This window comes from Barbus barbus (genome assembly GCF_936440315.1).
Source record: "Barbus barbus genome assembly, chromosome: 20".
Lineage (NCBI taxonomy): Eukaryota > Metazoa > Chordata > Actinopteri > Cypriniformes > Cyprinidae > Barbus > Barbus barbus.
In genome coordinates this window covers 18,596,813-18,617,442 of record NC_136748.1, presented here as the reverse complement: position 1 = coordinate 18,617,442, position 20,630 = coordinate 18,596,813, and the positions used below count along the sequence as shown (strand labels likewise).

At 37.5% G+C, this 20,630-nt stretch overlaps 1 protein-coding gene across 2 annotated transcripts in view; it reads left to right on the top strand.

The window, feature by feature from the left end:
- LOC306886252 (rho guanine nucleotide exchange factor 10-like) overlaps positions 1 to 20,623 on the top strand; it is a 45,421-nt gene extending 24,798 nt beyond the window's left edge. The window contains exons 19-30 of one of the 2 annotated variants that reach the window (XM_079443206.1): positions 1,764 to 1,879; positions 1,979 to 2,106; positions 3,310 to 3,410; positions 3,736 to 3,857; positions 3,945 to 4,031; positions 4,471 to 4,682; positions 4,817 to 4,974; positions 7,288 to 7,430; positions 8,766 to 8,940; positions 17,458 to 17,580; positions 18,945 to 19,467; positions 19,577 to 20,621. In XM_079443206.1, the coding sequence (XP_079299332.1) occupies positions 1,764 to 1,879; positions 1,979 to 2,106; positions 3,310 to 3,410; positions 3,736 to 3,857; positions 3,945 to 4,031; positions 4,471 to 4,682; positions 4,817 to 4,974; positions 7,288 to 7,430; positions 8,766 to 8,940; positions 17,458 to 17,580; positions 18,945 to 19,438 (1,859 nt within the window). In that variant the 3' untranslated portion in view covers positions 19,439 to 19,467; positions 19,577 to 20,621. Of the gene's footprint in view, positions 1 to 1,763; positions 1,880 to 1,978; positions 2,107 to 3,309; positions 3,411 to 3,735; positions 3,858 to 3,944; positions 4,032 to 4,470; positions 4,683 to 4,816; positions 4,975 to 7,287; positions 7,431 to 8,765; positions 8,941 to 17,457; positions 17,581 to 18,944 lie in introns of both variants that reach the window. The other variant, XM_079443205.1, reaches the window with a different exon arrangement.
- Positions 20,624 to 20,630: the final 7 nt, after the last annotated feature.

The following is a 20,630-nucleotide window of genomic DNA, read 5'->3' as shown; positions in this document are numbered from 1 at the left end:
AAAAGACTGGCGTTGTCTCTATGGTTACTGAAAACACAGTCTGTGTGCAAGAGCTGCTCTGATACAAACTAGAGCACTGAATCAAGAGCTCTTGCATTCCCAGCCTCTTTCTTTCTTTATTCTCTCTCCTTTTACTTTTCCAAATCTAATTAACCATGAAGAATAAAGCTACCAGGAGGGGAGGTGATGTCACTGTTGCAGATGCTGTGAAAAGGTTATGGAGAAGTTCCAGAGTACCATTTTACATTTATTAATTTTGCTGAAACTTAAGTGTATAAATTTTCTATCTAGTTTTTCTGTTAAGTTTAGTTAGTAAGTGTGTAAGACTTTGTGAAGTGCTGAAGTACCACCTTGGTATTTGTCAGTGTTATTTTAGTCATTTATGCTGCGTTCCAGGCAACCCGTAACCCGTGTTTTTCCAACCTTCTACCCGTGAAAGTGCATTGAAACGGCAGTCAAACCTGTTACTTCCCACCCGTGAACTCGTACTAGATCGATGTACTCCCAGTTCCGCGCTCTGACATCACATAGGCTGCGAAACAACAATGGCAGCCCCTGCAGATGCATTTCCAAATATTCAAATAACGTAAAATAAAAGGTATAACAGCTTCTGTTAAAATAAAAGGTATAACAGCTTCTTATGTGCCGTTTTTCCTCCTCCGTTTCCCTCAAATAAGCAAGGAAACACCTTTGGCGATAGAAATGATTGTAAAGGAGCATAAGCCCCGTACAGTCCACTTTGCTGGTTTGTTTACATCTAGCTACCACAATTCCTTGCGCTCAGGCAGTTTGGCATGACTTGCCTGGAACGCTACAGAGTCGTGAGTCGTGATTTACGGGCTCAGAAACCTGCCTGGAACCCAGCATTATATACTATTACAGTAATTATTAATATTGGCTTTAATTTTTTTTATATTTTCATAGTTTTCTTTTTTAATTTTAATTTATATATTGTTTTTTAGATTTCTTTATAGCTGTCATTTTTATTTCAATTTTAGTTTTAGTAATATTAGTACTTAAACTTATTTCAGTTAGTTTCCAAGGCAGCCTTTCTAATCTTTGTTACATTTTAATTTCAGTGACTGAAAACAAATTTTTGTATTTTAAATTTCGTTAACAATAACAGGTCTTTATAAAATTATGCACAAGGGCAAAAAAGTTTTGTCCTCTTGTATAAAACTTTGACTGTAGATAAAACAACCTTTTTACCACATCTTTAAGCACCTCTTAAGAGGATGACTGTTGTATACTTGCAGAACCTGAGGCAACTGAACAAAACACAAACGCACAAATGCAGCCTATTGCAGACAGTGTGTGATCTTATATGGCTGACTCTGCCTTCTTTCTTTTTAGTGTATCCATGTGTGTGAGAGAGAGACTCGCATTTTACTTCAGCTCTGACTAGAAGAAAATACATTCTTGCTCCTTTTCTCTCTCATTTTCCCCTCACTCTCTACTGAACAGTTCTGTCTCTCTCTCTTTATCTTGGAAGAGCAGAGCAGCACAAAGCAGTCTATTGTGTGGGGGCAGTATTTGGGAAACAGACAGCACAGTCTCATAATGACTCATCTGAACCAGCGTTTAATGATTCGCTGTATAATATGATTCAGTTTCAGCTGTAATCCTTAATGCTGGTGAAGACGGGAAATTTTAATTGCACCAAACTAAACGGTGTGATGTTGGTATTATTTAAGCTTTTTAAAGCTAAGTATTTTTATTACTTTTTAAGTTCTTAACTTCAATCGGCTGTGTCTCATTTGCAGATAAGTTGTATATGGGTCCAGGGCAGCTTTACCAGGACCTACAGAACCTGATCCATGACTTGGGTTTGGTGAACCAGATCTCCACTATGATCAGCAGTCTGAAGGGGAATTATCAGGTGAGGTGTTCATATCACAAACACTTTAGGATCAATATTTAAACCAGGCTGCGCACAGTTCTTACCACTCAAAGTCAATTTTACACTCTCTCTTTCCAGAATGTTAATGGGACAGTTGCTCAGGATTGGGTTTCAGGTCTCCAGCGCCTGATTTTAAAGAAAGAGGAGGAGATTCGGGCAGCTGATCGCTGTAGGATACAACTACAGTTACCAGGGAAACAAGACAAGTATGTGTGACCTCGACTTGACCCGACATTTCTTATTATTTTAAATGTAATATTAATTAATATTAATATTTTTGTGGAAACCTTGATGCATTTATTTTTTCAGGATTCTTTGATGAATAGAAAGTTTAAAAGTACTGCATTTGTTTGAAATTAGATTTCTTTTGTGACATTTATAAATGTCTTTACTGTCACTTTTGATCAATTTAATGCATCATTGGTGAATAAAAATATGAATTACTTTATAAAGAAATCTTGTTGATTCAAAATGCTAAATGGTAGAATTGTAATTTTTCGAGGGCTATAAATGTATTTACATATTAAATTGCAATTAATCTTAACTCCTTATTGTAGTTAATGTGTTTCAATTTTATTGCAATTTTCTTTTTAGTATTATTATTATTATCTTTTTATTAGGGACCAGAAATATACCATCATTTGGATTTATTTGGTCTTCCTGAATGTTTTAAAACTCAGGCTTTTAAATGATCAAACTGTCATGTCTCTGTGTTACGTGACTCAGTGCTTAAAGAATGGCCTTAAGTCCCTAATCAGAGCCCAAAGACCGTCTTGTGCGGTTATTATCCTTCCCCTGTGGATCAGAATCTTTGGAGTGTGCAGTTGTCAGAAACATACGCACACATCGATTATTTGCGACTGTATGCTTGGATTTTAGTGTCTGGATTATAGGAGTATCTTTAGACTCCCAGCTGTCAAACTAATCCCTCTGATAACATAAATCTCTCTCACACACTCGGACTTCTGGAAAATGTACGCTGGTGACTTTCTTTTTGAGTTAGTGGTGGGAGTAGTCTGGATTACATGGCCTCACTATTTTAGTTCTGGTAATTATTCTGTTTATTATTTTTACACAATGAAAGTTGAAGTCATAAAATACTAACAAAAATAATACTTTAGAAAAGTAGAAAAGTTATCAATTCTGTGATCTGTTCATTAGTATTGAAACTGGCCAATTATTAAATCATATCCTCCAAAGTCACTGATAAACAGGATGAGACCCTGTCTGTTTCTCCAGCTGCCTGACAGTTTGCCAGACCAGCTGAACCCGTGCTGAGATATTTAGACTACCCAAGAGATTTGTATACCGGCTGATGGACTTAATACACATTTTTCTGAATTAATTTTGTTTCCATTGTTAAAGCTTTTTCAGAGAAGAATCTGAACTTTGTGATTTGGACTTTTCAGGTCTGGTAGACCCACGTTCTTCACTGCAGTCTTCAACACGTTCAGTCCATCTATCAAGCAAGCTTGGATCAGTAATATGCAGATGGCTAAATTGGCTCTACGTATGTGTCATTTCCTGTCTCCATATCCTGCCTTTGTCTATGACTCTTCTATGATTAGAGATCTAGGACTTAAAAGCACCCAAATGTCTGAAAACGCATTTAAACGTACCTTAATATGATGTTTCCAGCATATTTTCTAAATAAACATGTTTCTAATACATAGAATTTCATATTGTTCAGTGTGTGAATCATCACTCAGCGAGCCAGAACTAAAAGTTCAGTGCAGACAAATGGATTATTGTACTGGCAACAGGGTCCACATATGGGAATATCATTGGTTTGAAGAATCTGAGGAATGCTTCACTAATGTAACGTGTTTTTTCAGAGGAAGACAACATCCAAGGCTGGTTTTGTGCTGAAGATGATGGTAATCAGATGAGGAAGCAAAATCATCCTCTCTTACTCAAGCAGATGGCTGTGGTCATGTCAAAACTACAGGAGTTCAAGGTGACAAACCAAACATCATGTGTCCTCATTATCATTATTGTTTATAATAGCAAAAATGGTCTAATAAACCAATGTGTATTTGTGTAGGTGGAGTGTGCAGTTCACAACCCTGAGCCTTATGTGAACACTGACAGCACTGCAGACCTGCCTGTTATGGGTCACGGATGTGTGTGGGTGAGACAATCGGTCAAAACTTAAAATGCTTTTATATTAAATCAGTTCAGCTTCCTTATTAGTCCAACATGGGACGAATCTGTCAGTCTGGTATTTGTATGTTTGTTCCCAAATTGCGCTTTGACCATAATTTTAAAGCTCATTTGCACACTAAAAGCATCATTAAACACTGTTCTGTGTGGGCAGTGTGAGTGTAAAGTTACATTAAAGGCTTTTATGCTGTATTTTTCATATAGAAGGTCATAAAATAATTCTCCTCTCTTCTGAGACACCTTCAGTGATGGGCTACGCTCCTTTAAGAGCACTCCGCATGTGTCCCATCGCTCTGAGACATCACCTTTGGAAAAAGCCTTAGACTTTAGCACTCAAATCAGTTTTGTTGAACAGTTTGAAGGAACAGTGAGATGTGTAGATTCTGAAATCATCTCTTTCTTTTCAGGTGTCCAGCTGCACCAATCACATGGGTCAGGTCTCCATTGTGGCATTGCAGAACTCAAATCCCAAAGTAACCGAGTGTTTTAATGTGGAGTCGCGTATTCTCTGCATGACGTATGTGCCTCTGGATGAGCCCTTGGAAAATGGCGAGGTGAAGCCTGAGGACCGGAAAGCCAGTGACACACCGACTGTGTGTCTGGGAATGGAGGAAGGCAGGTGTGTACAACAGCCAATACATCCACAAACTCCATAAAGATGAAGAGGAGAGTGTGATGCTTTCTATTTGTTTGTCTAGTGATTTATAGTCTATTAACCTGAGTCTAATCTGATGAATTGACATTATTTTTCAGTATATCTGTGTATAAGAGCAGCCAACGGTCTAAGAAAGTTCGTCTGCAGCATTTCTTCTCCCCTGATAAGTCCAGTGTCACATGTCTGGTGTACAAGAGTGGGTGTCTGTATGCAGGCTTGGTCAGCGGTTGTCTGGTCATCTACTCCAGGACTGATGGTAAGGAGTTTTTTTCTGCAGTGATTCCTGCTTGATTTTTGATAAGGGTTTGATTTGGTTGAATGCGTTTGATTTTTATTTTGGTATTAGGGAAAAGTAATCCATCCATCCCTGCTGAAAAGAAAACCGTATTGGATGCTGGTGTGCTTCTTGACTAGATTAACAAGCAAGATTTTCTTGGTCAACCAGCCAAAGCTAAGTTTTGCTGGTGAACAGCATGGCTGTGTCAATAAGTAACCCGCATAAACTAGCCCAAATTCACACTGGATTAAGCAGGTTTCAGCAGGGAGTGCTCTGGAAAGTGCTCAAGGAAAGTGAGATGTTTAAAAATATTTTTCCCCGTCTCTCATTAATTCTTTCCACAGCTGTTTTTCTCTCTGGGACGCTCATTCCATTTCACTCTCGCTCCAGTTTGCTGCTGCCTGAGACACAGATATTTAGTCAATAATTTAGGGATATTGTTTAATACTCTGACTGATTGAGCTTAATGGATTTTCTAATGACACTGTTGTGTTAGGATGATTATATATATAATGGTTTCTACAGAAATATTAAGCAGCACAACTTTTTTCAACATTGATATTGATTGATAATAGTAAGAAATGTTTCTCGAGCCCCATATTAGAATTATGTTTTAGAGGCTTATGTGACACTAAAGACTGGAGTGAATATTCAGCTATGCCATCATAGGAATAAATTACATTTTAAAATGTATTCAAGAAGTAAAGTGTTATTTTAAATTAACAATATTATTGTTTTTATTGTATTTTTGATCAGAAAAAGAACCAAAAGACACCAAACACTGACTTTAAACAGTAATTTATATAACTGTATTATAATACTTTTTAGTGTTCTCTTCTCAGTATTCACTTAATGTAATACTTAACGTTTAGTAGTGCTCATAGGATGAGCCATTTTGGAAATACTGCACCGTTCCAGATGAATCCCGTAAAACAATAAGATTTTCATCATGTGGTAGCATTATCAGATCATGAGCCTTGTGTTCTGAATCAAAGTCTGTCTTCATTTACATTTTACTCTTTCAGCTGAATACAGAATGTCTTTAGTGTTAATGCAAAGATTGACATTTAATCACTAAAATGTGTCTTCATTAAAACACTTTTTTCCCCCTCTTACAACCCTGCTCATCACAAGTCTGTTTGAATCAGAGCAAGAGACGAAGAGAGAGGGGTTGGGAATGCTGTGTAGGCGCTGGTGTTATGTAATCAGAGCCTCTTGAGGCAAACAAGCTGAATAAAGATCCGCTCGAATACGCTGGAGGGTAGGAAGATGTATGCAGAAACAGATGCAGGCTATCAGTGATTTGTGGAGATTATTATGGGTCAGTGTAAATGTTACTAAACGTTGTAATTTTTTTAATAATTCTTTTATTTATTTATTTTACATTCTCTTTCCATTTTATCTTTCCTCATCTCATTAAAAATTGTCCATATCACGCCACAAAATATTAAGTAGCACAACTGTTTTTAGCATTGATTAGCATTGATTTAGCAGCAAATCAGCATATTAGTATGATTTCTGAAAGATCATGTGACACTGAAGACTGGAGTAATTTTTGCAGAAAATTTGGCATTTTAAAATATATTTAAAAACAAATGTTTTTAGTAATATATCATAATATTACTGTTTTTAATGTATTTATGATGAAAAAATGCAGTCTTGGTGAAAAAAATTATAATAAAATGATTCAATTTACAAATATCTAATGTGTTAATGGATTTGCCATTATTTTATCCACTGTATATTTACACTCAGTATATTTACAGTTCATTGCATGAATCAGATTCAGAATGTCAGATGTCAGAATGTGTTCTCAAATTTTAGCTGGTAAAGAAGGACTGCAACAAAACTGATCCTTCAAGAGGTTTGCTATTACCCAGTCAGAACACCAGCTCCAGCAAGAGATCCAACATTTTTCGGTGGAAAAAGTTGTACTAGTATTTCCACTGTGAGAGGTGTTCTTTCACCTCGATGATTGTCAGGTCTTTCTTCAATAAAGCATTTGTGACTTAAACATTCAGCACGCCTCCATTCTGCCCTCTGAATGCTGTGAGGTCACTATATTTCTGCAGGAAACCCACACACAAAGTGTGGGTGAGGAGCACAGGATGTAGTATCGGCCCTACCCTCTGTGTGACATCATACGTAACCTTTAACCTAATTTCTCTCACAAAATCCGTTTTACACCAAATCTCTCACACTCAGTGTTCATAAGCTCCATCTTCTCTGTACATTTACAAACATTGATATATGAGATTCAGACTGTCTTCAAGTCTTTGCTCTCCCTCACAGACGGTTCCTGGGTCGAGTCAGGGGCCCGTGTGCTGAAGTTGGGGGTGTTGCCAGTTAAAGCCCTGCTGGTGGTGGGTGAACATGTCTGGGCATCATCAGGAGGGCAGATCTTCATCATCAGCACACAGACACACACTGTGGAGGTAGTACAGCACTTTTCACACATGTCTATCATGACAACTGTCATATCCATTCCCATGCTAAAATCTTCAATGTAAATGTATTTTCTTTTGGCGGTATAGATATGCTACGCTGCTGCTGAATCGTTGCTGCTCTTGGTTATTGCTGTAGTTGTAGATTATTGCTGCTGCTGCTGCAAGCAAGCACAGGAACTTGCTAGTAACAATAAATATGCTGATACGGTGCTGTGAGTATTTAAGACATACTGCTGATGCACAAGTAACATATATAATAACCCGTAGCAGATCAGTACAGGTGGAGCTGGGGAAGGCAACAAGAACCAATCAGCTTGTGCCAAGTTGTTTAACGCTGTGAATATCATCAGTTTACATTTACAGGTTTACAGGACCCATCAGCCTGCGTCATCTAGAGTTTCATGACAGAACTTGGTATTTCTGCACCTGTTTTGAAAGGTTTTATTTTAGCAAAAAGTCTTACAGTCTACAAGAATCCATTTCTTACTGTAAAATCCAAATATTTTTAAGGCTTCGTTATCTATGTGTGAGTCTATATTGTTATGACCTAATACTGTGATGCCACTAACAGCTGTCTATAATTTATCTTAAGAGAGTGTAAACTCTGTTTCTTCACTCAGTCCCTCAGCACATAGGGCCAGAAAGGCCTGCTGCGATCTCAGAATATTAAAGCCATGTGTTCTCTCTCCTACACGCAGACACTGACACACTGACCTGTTATCCAACCAGCATCACTAAGCTCATTACCCTTCAACAGCTCTGCATCCTGTTAAACTATTGGCTGGAATGGTAGAGAGTGAGGGATGAATATGTGAGAGGTGTGCTGGAAAGAAATACGAAATCAGTGATGCAAATGGAAAGTGGTGTTTGAGGTCATCTTTAATGAGATGAAAATCACAGATTCTGATGTGCAGAAATGCCACATTGTTTCTCTTTTTTTCCAGTCTTCCAGTAATGTGGCCATTCTGATGTGCTTGTGGAACACACATTCGTCAAACCATGTTAAATTTCCCATTGCAGTTCCTTGTTATTTTGTTTACTCCAGCAAAGACGTCAAGCTGTAGCATATCAGAATCTAAATGTCATCCTCTCCCTCTCTGAAGTGGGTCCAATCACAATCTCTTTTTCCTTCTCTGGACCTTCTTTTGGGTTACCTCATTCCTCAGTTCGGTTGGTTACACAGGCAGATTTTTCCAGAAATTAAGCCATGCAAAGTCAGGCCAGTGTTTTCCAATTCTATGTAGAAGTATGTTTGAGTTCAGAATCAGATGCTTGCGTATTTATAAAGTGTGTGTGTGTGTGTGTGTGTGTGTGTGTTGACAGCGTCAGTTTGAAGCCCATCAGGAAGAGGGAATGGTCGTGTCCCACATGGTGGTGGCCGGGGTTGGGATCTGGATATCCTTCAGCACCAGCTCCACCCTCCGACTCTTCCACACAGAGACTCTTGACCACCTGCAAGACATCAATATTGCCACAGCTGTCAACAACATACTCCCAGGTACAGGATACTACAATGCGTCAACACAAAACACTCAACCATAACAGAGGATTCTGTAAATACTCTACTGGACTACCAGTAGAGTTGCTAATGCAGTTCGGCCGGGACACACCAAGCCAACTTCAAAGAACTAGCACCGATGGTGTTGTCGGCAGCGTCGGACCAAAAAGCTGCACGCGAACACTCCGCACAGACTACAGCCTAAAACCCAATTTATACTTCTGCGTCGGACCTACGCCGCAGCCTCTATGCCGTAAGCTGTGCATCGGTTTTCATTTATACTTCTGCGTCGATGTGCAGTACACATGCGGACCGCTAGTCTGCAGTGTCCACAGGTATGTTGCTTGTGTAACCCACAGTACCACGGCAAAAGCCGAAGAAGCAGCGGCTCGGCGGCAAATAAATATCAGATCATTAAATCATTATTTAAAACTACAAATTCTTTCAATCTCCACAAGGACTTTGCTTTGTTTTATTTTAAATAAGAAGGTGTAACATTAAACTATATTACAGTGCTCATAAATGCACACAAAACTCAAGTACATACGGAGGGAGGGGTTCTAGCAGACCAATCACAGCGCTTGCGTTCTGCGTAGAATTGACGTGCTGTTAGATTTTTGGAGAGGTGCACGTCAGGTACAGCGTAGGCCTGTGCGTCTCTGCGTAGGCTACGGCGTAGGTTCGACGCAGTAGTATAAATTGGGCTTAACGGCAAACTAGCACGTGTGTTATACGCATGCGTGAGAGGAATTAACTGTCTATATCAGCAGCTATCAATAATTTATATTCGTCATTCAAAAGGAGAAACCGAAACACAGATATATGAGATAAACGCAGATATACGAAACGTAAACAAATCATACCATTTTGAATATCAGTTATGTTGATAACTTTAATCATTTTAAGCGGCTCATGTTGTTATGAAAACATAACACAAGTCTACTGCCTTCATTTACGTGCTTGTTTTCATCACTTTCGCTGTAATTCTCGGGCACTGACTCGTTCACTAAACTGAACATTCAATCAGTTATCATTATGCATTTTTAAAAAATATCTTGAAACCGATTTCTTCATTAGGGCCTTTCCTTGATTTTTTTTTTTTTTTTTTTTTTTTATTGTTGCATTTTAGTTTTAACACACTGGTTATTGTAGGCTACTTTTTCACTTTATATCTTTTATGTTTGTATTTTGTTCTTTTCTGTGAAATATTTTGACAATCAAAGAATGATCTTTCATTTCTTTCCAGTTGAAAAATATTTAACAGTGTTAATCAAATGTATATTTGAAATGGCTACACATTAGGTGCTTGGATGATTTGTACATATAAATAACCTCTGTCCAACTATGGTTGGTCAAACCCCTCGGTTTATCTAAAAACAGCCTACGGCTGTAAAAACTTCATATAAAGGTCAATGTTATGTCATATTATGTCAGATATCTCAACTGAATTTAAAATCATTGCAATAAATTCTCAGTTGTTGACAATAGTAAGTAACAATTCCTATCAAACAACATCAAATGCAAAAATAGTTGTAAACGATGATATCATAACACACTAAATGCTCTGATAGAATCGCTGTTTGGACATTTATTGGGAGTTTTTTTTTATTTATCCATTTACTTTTTTAAATCCACTTTTTGTTTTCAGTTCTGATTTTAGTTAGATTTTCTTTTCATGAAAACTCGCTTAATATTAGCAACACATTCAATGGCACTCTCCTCTAAAACAGTGAATATACAGTTATATGACAGTTATAGGTAATGACACTGTCTGCAAATGCATTAAACCCATAGAATATAATGTAGTGATGTTATCACAAATATGATTAATTCATTATAGTGTTATATTTGGTCTCCACATCTTAAGTAGGCTATTTAGGGAATAGTGCATCTGACCCTAGTTCTGTCTTAAATCAGAACAGATATATATCTGTTCTGTATACATGTATGTATACATGCATACATACATACACACACACACATATATATATATATATACCTTCCTTCCTCCCAAGTACACAATACATGTATGGCCACATGAACTTTAAGAATCATATACTTTTTTGTTTGTTTGAGCGCTACAAAAATGCGCTCTCGACATGCTCTAGACACGCTCTGACTTGTGCTGAATTCTGACCCCCGCCAGATTATTACCCCCCTAGTATTGGTAGGTTTAGGGTTAAGTGTGGGGGAGGGGTTAGGATTAGGCAATCAGGTAGCGATTTCAACCAGGGTGGTAATAATTTGGCGAGGAGTTGACAATGGGCACAACACTGGCCTTTACTAAACTTGTTTTTGCAGTTTATATCCCATTAAAAGTATTCCTTTCCAATATTGTCATTCTCAAAATTAAGCCCTTAGAGACGGCCCCCTGTCATTTATAGTCCTCAGACAGTGGCAGATTACAGGTGACTCTGTTTATGTAATAACATGACATCATGAGTGGGTGTGTTGTTTTGTCGTGATTCTCTTTCATGTGGAAGAACAGAATTACAGAGTCTCTTTTAGAATCACAGTCATGTTACTTCATTTAAAACTAAAAACAAAACAAAACACGGATCTTGTTCATTTCCTTACTCAGATGATGTCATGTTGGTGTGCGTTTTTTCTTCTTAAAGCAAAATAAAAAAGGTGTCTGTTTTTGCCATTTATTGAATTAAAGCAGGTAGATTTTATACCTTATTTGCTGAAAAGCTTTTTAGGGGAAATCAGGGGTTAAGTCTCCTTAGTGTGGCAGTATTTCACATTTTTACTCATTGTGTTGTTTGGATTTTATCCAGCATTTGTTTTTAGTTGTTCTGAATGGGCCGTTTGTGTTCAGGAAGCCATTCAGAGAGTGATTATACTAGAAATTACCTCAGCATTGGTTTTTGTTCTCTGGCCTTCTGCTTTTTATGGTGGCTACATAATAGCTTTAATGTGTGTGTGTGTGTGTGCTGTTATGTTAAAATACTAACTTCTCAGTGATTTAAAAAATCCATATTGGCCCTAAATAATCCTTGCCAAATATTCCCAAATTAACCAACCGTGTCAGTCGGGCAGCAGGCATGTTGGCCACTTTAACACCAGCTGGGTTTAGGATTGGGGCTGTAATCTTTTTGAATCGTAATCTCTGCCAAAATGTCTTTTCTTGATTACTTGGTCAAATGCAGTCTTGCTCATCCAGATTAAACAGCATGAGTTTTGGTCCATGTTGCATCTTATTCTGGCCAAGAACCACCTACTTAGACAGGAAGAGACCCTCTGACTAACATGTTATGCAACCAATCAGTTTAGTTTATATTTATGTGGCATTTTGGGGGCAGGTTCATCAGAAACATTTAGCAGAATAGTAGTAGAAATGGTAGAATAGCCCATTTAATGGAACACTGGAATGGTGGTGGTGTGGTATTTCTTGCATTTGTTCTTTGCATCATCATATGACAGTGTCTATCTTGAGATGTTTAATTTATGAAACCTGTGTGATGAATGAATCAAATGTGTTGAATGTATAGATAGGGATTGATTCACTCGCTGCACATGTGGTCTGTTAACGAGAGGGTCGTTTCTTTATTCTCTAGGGCTGAATAAAGAAGCTTTATTTAAATCTCCAGGGGAGTCCAGGCACACTCTGCCTGTGTTTTGGGAGTCCCTCACTGAATATGTTGTCTCGTTCTCTCCTTATATCTAATATCTGCATGCTGTTCTAGACCTGGGAATGATAAGGATCATTGTTCATAAGTACTTTACTTTTGGTCATTTATATCATTTTATTTTAAGCTCTTTAGGCTCTGTGAAATACATGAGCGGCCTGTTATTTATATGTAAATTAATTGGCAAAAGTTATCAACAGGGTAGCTGATTGAACGTTAATTAATGTCTTTAGTGCTGTGTGTTTATCCAAAAAAAATCCATTTTAATAAATTTTGGTCCATTCATCATGCAAAGCTCTATAGTGCTTTGGATAATTTGGAAACCTCAGGGCTCCCTGCTGTTTTCTGCAGGATTAAAATCTTGTTTGTTAATTTAAAAATGAAGAAATTAAGGCAGCCATAAATATGAGTATTCTAATTTTACAGTTGTACTGTAAAATTAAATTATTTTTGTTTCTAAAATGTATTTTTATTGTACAAGTCAATATTACTGTAGTAATGCTTCTTATTGTTTATTTTAATACTACTCATATTGGTATGTAATCAAAGAATTTTAGAAGCCCTACAAACAAGCACAGCAAACTTTTGCATTTTGCAATAAATTGCATTGTAAGTAAGAGAAGCCAAATCAAGCAGCCCTAATCTGAAATGCCTTTATGTAACATTGGCAGTATAGTTCTTTGTATATATTTGTACTTTGTATGTTCAGTAGGAAGTTAGGAACATTGCAAAAGACCTCGTTTAGATGCTGTGCTCCTGAGCAGCTGCAGAACAATGTTTTTTAATCTATTATTAGATGCATCAAGGATTTGTTTCTAACAGTCCAAGCTAATAATATTCCCCTGACCTTCATTAGAAGAGGAAACTGCTCTATGGCAGTGTTTTGTTTGGATAGGGAGGTTTTTTTCTGGAATCAAATGTTTGAAGGAAAATGTGGTGAGGTTGAGTAGAGTTCGGCAATCCCTCACCATGAACCCATGCAGCAGTTTGCCACACAGGAAACTGTCTGCATGGAGACATCGGCCACAAGAAGGACTTCCTGTATGAGAGTATCAGGGTGTGTCTCTGACTGCTGCTGTAGTTCCCTCATGCTGATTCACTGCTGCTTGAAAGAAAAATCTTGCATTTTACATGTTGATTATTAGGACCCCTAGTATTGTAGTTTTAGAGGTTACTCATTTTCACACGACGGATTAATAAATCCGTTTTTGAGCATTTTTTCATCATTGATATGCATTCACACTAACTGATTCTACATATAACACAACACTCTGGACCAGATGAGTCCTGCTAAAGTTTCTTTAGGTCTGATTAGTCAGATCTGAGTAATCTGTTGGCATATCTCCTTACCTATTTTTGTTACAAGGAAAACTTCCTAGATTTGGTGGCTAACAATTATATGGGCTGTTGGTACCTACTCGCCTGTCTTTTGAAAGGCTTAATTGTACAGTTTCAAAAGGGCGTGGACCTGCCAGATTATTGTTTAATTCCCTGCAGAAATATGTTAATTGGAAGGGTCTACGTCAAGCTTTAGTTGGTTACCTTTTTAAAGATTTTAAGTTATACAGCAAAAGATGCATTGATTACCATCAGAATTGCTTTGTAATGTCATATGGCATCATTGAATGCAGGATTTGATTGAACAGAAGTAACTTAATCTAAAATGTAGGTTATTGTCTTTTAAATTCCAACACCATTTTGCCTCTGGCTGGCCAGCAGAATCCTTCAGCTTGGTTGTGCTGAGTATGTCGGATCATGCCCGGCTATTCCTTAAGCTCTGGGGCTTATTTGTCAGGGCAGGATTTTGTTCATGAAAGGCAGTACTGGTCGCCTCCTGTGCTGTGTTGTGTCTTTACTTGTCTCTGAGGTGTTTCTTGAGATTTGATGGTATTTTATGCTCTTTCTGTTGGTAGTTCAGTGGCTCATCAATGGAATGAGGTGAAGTTTAAATAACTTTGAAGGACAAACGTTTATTGCTGAGTGAAACTCACTGTATGGAAATCCATTCAGTTTCAACCCTCAAACTGAAAAAAAATTGCTGTTAAAGAAGGTAATAACTCTTCACCTGAAGAATTTTTTTCTGTACCTACCAAAGGAGGGAAATTCATCTGTATCATATTTCTGTAGCTTCTGAGTTTCACTTGAGTGCAGCTGAATACAATAATTTTGCATGGCTAGCAGTCACCTCAGACAGAGAGAACCTGAAACCCTTTTGATTTGTGTTCAGTAACGCAAGAGCAGATTTTCGGATGAGGGTAGCATAATTCCTTTGTGTTGTGTCCTGACCTTGGAGAGATGGACTGTCTTGAACTTACCTTACAGAAACCTGCAGTTGATGTCACGCAATACTTTGTCTGTACAACAGTGTCTTATGTAACATTTGTTGAAATGACTGGCAAACATGGTCATGATCCCTTCGCCTGGTAATGGATTTTACAGCTGCTAAAAGATTGTTTGCGTTCCATATGTGCTGGGGTTTGTCTGTTATTACAAATGTACCAAAGCTCTTTGTCATTATAATGCGAACAACCACCTTTTTAATGAGTTGCAGAAGAGTCATCCTCTATCAAGCATTGAGTGAAAGTCTTGAAATGAATATTATGGCCTTCGTGGAAATTATTAAGACTGATATCAGTGTGTGATAGTACAAGCGGTGGTATTTGTCTCTGATGGCTTTGTCTCCTGTGACCCAAATACTCACTCGTGTGCAATAATGGCACAAACAGAGCAGCCACCACAAAAACAGCTGCACTGACTCTTGGGGTTCAGAGACATCTTCATTATCGCATCAATTATGTATGGACAATATATTTAATTGAAAGGATGTTACTTTAGGAACCCCATTAGTAGTTAATGCTTGGATAGATTTATTTTTTTCCCCTTAGTGTCTGAAATTGCACAATGTTTACATTTCCTCCAGCTTGTTAGATCGGCATTAGAGTTGATTAAATTCTGGCATGTTGATACTGGTTGTGATTTGGTTTGTTTAAATATAATGAAATGCATTACAGAGAGTCATTTTTCATGTTGCTCATAAGATCAAATTTCCCCCACCATCACATCAGCAGGAGTTGCTCATTGACAAATCAGTTTTGATTGTTCTTGACATGATTTATAATAAAGTGTGTCAGTCTTTTGATGGTGGTACAAAGACATCAGCTACATTATCACTCAACCAGCAGGCGATTAACTGACCACAACAGCTTAACTTGGTTAAAAGGACAGCTTGTACAGATAGTATTATACAAAATACATTTTACACGTGATATTCATTATTATTAGGAATAGTAGCATATATTATATGGAGGTTAAATCAGGGTTATTAGTTAACTAAAACCATACAAATACAATAAATGTTAACTAAAATAAAGTAAAATATTCAAAAATTTAAACTTATTTTATTTCATATAAACTCAGTGCCAACTCAGTCTGCCATGTACATGTCTTTATGTCCCTCTTCTAAAGGTCAGACTGGAGACACAAACACAGAGCCCACAGCTAAATCTATTCTTGGATGTTGGAGATGTTCAGCTACACCACAGCAGCCAGATGATGAGAATGCACCACAGACTCTTTTTATAAACACAAAGGACCCTCTCATTTAGCTGACAATCTTGCAATATCATGTTATTTAGAGTAACAGATAAAACATACAAAGTGTATAAAGCTAAAATGGGTCTAGGAGGACTGAACAGTTGTTGATGAAATGGCCTTTTAAAACTTTTAGTTTTCTTTGTGACAGATTTGGTCTACTACAGGACTTGCAGTGAAACACTTCAAAACAGTGCAGATTTTTTTGTAAACTCAGCCCTCATTTGTTTAGTAACTGTGCTCGATTAGAGTTTCCATGACTAATGTAATGATCTGTGATGTTCCGAAATATGAGGCAACCCTTTCCTAACGAATCAGTGAGCACTAAGGAACAGCTGAATAGGATATTGTTCTCTGATACTTCAAACTTGCAGTCTGGTCCTGACCAATCAGGTGTTTGAGGGTGTTTTTTTCAGTCAGTGTTCCTTTTTACCAGCAGTTCTATTTGCCCATGTGTGATAAGTGACAAAAGAACCGCTTTGGCCCGATGACATACTTTTTTTTTAGTCACAATAAATAAAATTCCAAACACGTTGTTGCATTTAGATAAGTCTAGTCTATAATCCTTTAACCCTCCCATAGTTCTTACAACAGGTCCTAAAGTTTATATTCTCTATTATATTCTTAATTTTTAATTGGAGTAATAGACTTATTATTAGTAATAATAATAATAATAAATACAACATTCCTTACCATTTCTAAATGGGCTTTTATAGTGTTTTTATAGCTTTTATAGTGTTTTTTTTATGGTGTTTGTTCATATTCTTCAGTGTCAATTTATAGCATGTTCTTTACCAATAATGGGTCAAAAAATGACAATGACAATTGCTTATGATTTTTATTTAATCACCAACATGACAGTAACCTTAAAATAGATTTAACATCATTCATAGGACTGGACTTCGGTAGCTCATTTTGAATTTTTATTTCATTAAAATGATTCCACTTAATGTACAGTACATGATGTACAAATTTAGTTGTTTGTTTAACCAAATATTCTGAACATTTGGCATTCTTTTCTTTCTAATGAGGCCTCCCTCCCATTTGTAAGTGTGCACCGTGTCTGGTTTCTTTGGAAACCAACTGCTGTTCAGCATCATCCCCATAGTAACCTACCCACACATGCTGTCGAGTTCCTACCCACACAGCCTAGCATGTGTGGATGATGATATTATTCCACTGGGCGAATGTTTCACCAAGTACCTCTAGTCATGAGTGCTTGTTTTATAGTATGTGTTTTTCTGATTTAGTTTGCAGTGCAAGTAATTAAATAAAATTAATTGTTCCCTTTCAGGACAGCAGAGAGTCTCTGTGAGCAGTTTGTTAGTGTGTCACGGACTGCTGTTGGTGGGGACTAATCTTGGGGTCACAGTGGCCCTGTCTGTGCCCAGACTGCAGGGCATCCCAAAAGTCACAGGTGGGTTCTTAACAAGTTTTTAATGCTTATTGCCGTGGAATTGTGCTAACGGCAGAGGTTTGTTTGCTGCCCAGTCCCCTGTGGGTAATTTTATGTCGGTAGCACTTTCAAATACTGCAACTCAGCAGAAGTTTAGGAACAAACCTTGTACTCGACAATGAAAAGGGCATCTGCCTCAACTTTTGATACCACTTTCATATTTCCAAACAGTCAGTGACTATTGTTAACTAAAACTACAAAATAAAGCTGAATAAAAGCTCATGAAATAAAATATAAATACTAGATGTTAAATTTTGTTTAATTTATTTTTTTTTTTTAATAAAAAAATTTATTAATTTATTTTACAGTCCTGTTCCTCATGTGTATGCTATGTACTTATTATAGTAATTACAATATCTAGGTAATAACTAAGTACTAACCCTGAACCTACCCCTAAACGTAGCCCTACCCCATGTAGTTACCTTATATTACCAGTACTTTCTTAAGTACACTGTAAGTAGGCTACATGTAAGTACACGTACCGTAAAATAAAGTGCAACTGCCAAAATGGTTAAAAAGTTAAAGTTGAAGCACCATAAATGTTAATTTAAACATATTAACAAATAGGTCCCACTTTAAGTGGCCTTAACTATTATGCACTTACATTTTAAATTAATCATTTAACAATGTACTTATTGTGTACATACATGTTTTTACATTGTACTTATGTTTTAAAAGTTACCTGCATGAAATTACATCTGTAATTAAGTTCTGTAATTACACTGTTGACCCATCCCTTACACCTTGAGCCTAGCCTTACCCGTATCCCACCTCAATAGCAGCAAAAGTGTTTTGCAATACAATATGCACACAATAAGTACATCGTGCTTATTTTTTATGTAAGTACTTAGTAAAGCCACTTAATATAAAGTGGGACTAATAAGTATATAAATAATACTAAAATAACACTTAATGATGTCCGATTTGAGAGTTTTAGTAATTATTATACTAAAATTGTTATTTTGTATCGATGAGGTATATTATTTACATTTACATTTATTCATTTAGCTGACGCTTTTATCCAAAGCGACTTACAATTGCTATATATGTCAGAGGTCGCGCGCCTCTGGAGCAACTAGGGGTTAAGTGTCTTGCTCAGGGACACATTGGTGTCTCACAGTGGATTCGAACCCGGGTCTCTCACACCAACGGCATGTGTCTTATCCACTGCGCCATCACCACCACCATTTTATACTACCCTTGTATGTTATTGTTTATTTGTGTGTGGGTGTGTGTGTGTTTTCTATCTCTTTATTTTATTTTATTCTGCTTGAGCAAACTTTTTAAAGTCTTTGTCATTCATCTCTCTCGTTGTCTTGCCTTAGGTCGAGGAATGGTCTCTTTTCATGGTCATCATGGCCCAGTCAAGTTCCTCACAATGGCAACAGCAGTGTGTAATGTCTCCCAAGCAACCATGGCAACTCTCACCTCCAACACACCCAGCCAGTGCCAGCCTGGCGCCCCCGAGATGGAGGGAACCCAACTGGACGAGAACTGCTCTGGGGTAGGGTGCAGCAGTACCAGCTCTCCCTCACATGCTCCAGTTCTCCAAGACTCCCTGTCCTCCTCATGTGGGTCTCTGGCTCTGTCTCAGGGCTCTTTAGAGCACGGCCCAGAGGATGGGACGATATACGACTTGCTGAATGAGCCGGCGCACTTCCAGAAGGCCAAGCAGACTGAGAAAGTAAATGTGAGCTCGTTGTTGGTGGTGTCTGGAGGACTAGGACACCGCAGAATCAACAGAAAAACAAAACAGTCTAAGCACGAGGAGATGGTGTCCACCATTATGGTGTGGCAAATACCACTGCCCAGCCTGTGAGAGAAAAAGATGGAGGTATTCAGAGAACGGTGAGGATCAGGTTTTAGTTTGGATGCAGCTGCACAAACACCAGTATCCATCGCTCTTTTGTTTCTTTTACTCATCTAGTGATGCTTTTACTGTATGTCTTCATTATAGGCCATTGCACATCAGATAGAGCAGTTCCTTAGACTGACCTTGCATTCAGTCATGGGCTGACGGGGGGAAAAAGACTAATGAATGAAGGGGAAAAAAAGAATGTGTTCCAGGAATGAGCTGAACTACAAAGTACTTGGCGATGCATCAGAGAAATGTGTTTTACCACTTTCACCCGAATTAAAAAGTACATTTGTGAAAATGTCAGTATGATAATTTTCAGGTCTAATTGTGGTAATATAAATTTTTTAGCTGCTACATAATTACATTCCACAAAAAAAGCACAAAAAGAAGTAACAGAACATCTAGCCAACTAACAAACAGAACTTTTTCTATAATTTTTCACATTTTAAACATGCTTACAGTACCTGCATCTGTTCAGCTCGTCATTTAATTTCAGTTGTTTTTTTTTAAAGAACATTTCATGAAAGAAAATGTTTGCTTCAAGGAATGGTTGTTCTTGTAAAAGAAGTCCTGAAACATTGGTTGAATCCAGGCCCATCTGTGGTTTATGGCCTTTAGATTGGCCTCTGTGATCGGCTACAACCTGTGACTGAATGACTTGTATGGGGTTCTCTGGCGGGCCAGAGATTCTGTTTGGGTCCTAAAGTGAAGTTGGTGACCTATGTTACAAGTTCAAGAAAAATGGCATTCCTCCATAATTCTAATTTAAAGTTAATGCTTATCAATATTTAAAGGTATGGAAAAAGCTTTATAATTGTGATATGTATTTCTGACATGTATATTAACAAATATATACCATTGTTTTAACCAGCGTTCTTTGTATATCTGTGCAAGTGTGATAGATAACCATGTGTTTTTGTTTGTAACTGGCTCTTTTTATTTTTGATCCCTTTTTAGTTTCTTTTTCCTTTTGATGGACTATAGCTGCCAGCTCATACATAAGGGAATTACCCAAGAAGAAAATCACATTTGAGGCTGAACAGAGGTTGAATGGATTTATGTGAAATGCACTTTACCAATAGCAACACTGATTTATGGTAAAATTGACATGGGCATGGATGAAAGGAAGGAAAGAAACTTAATTAAAAGAAAA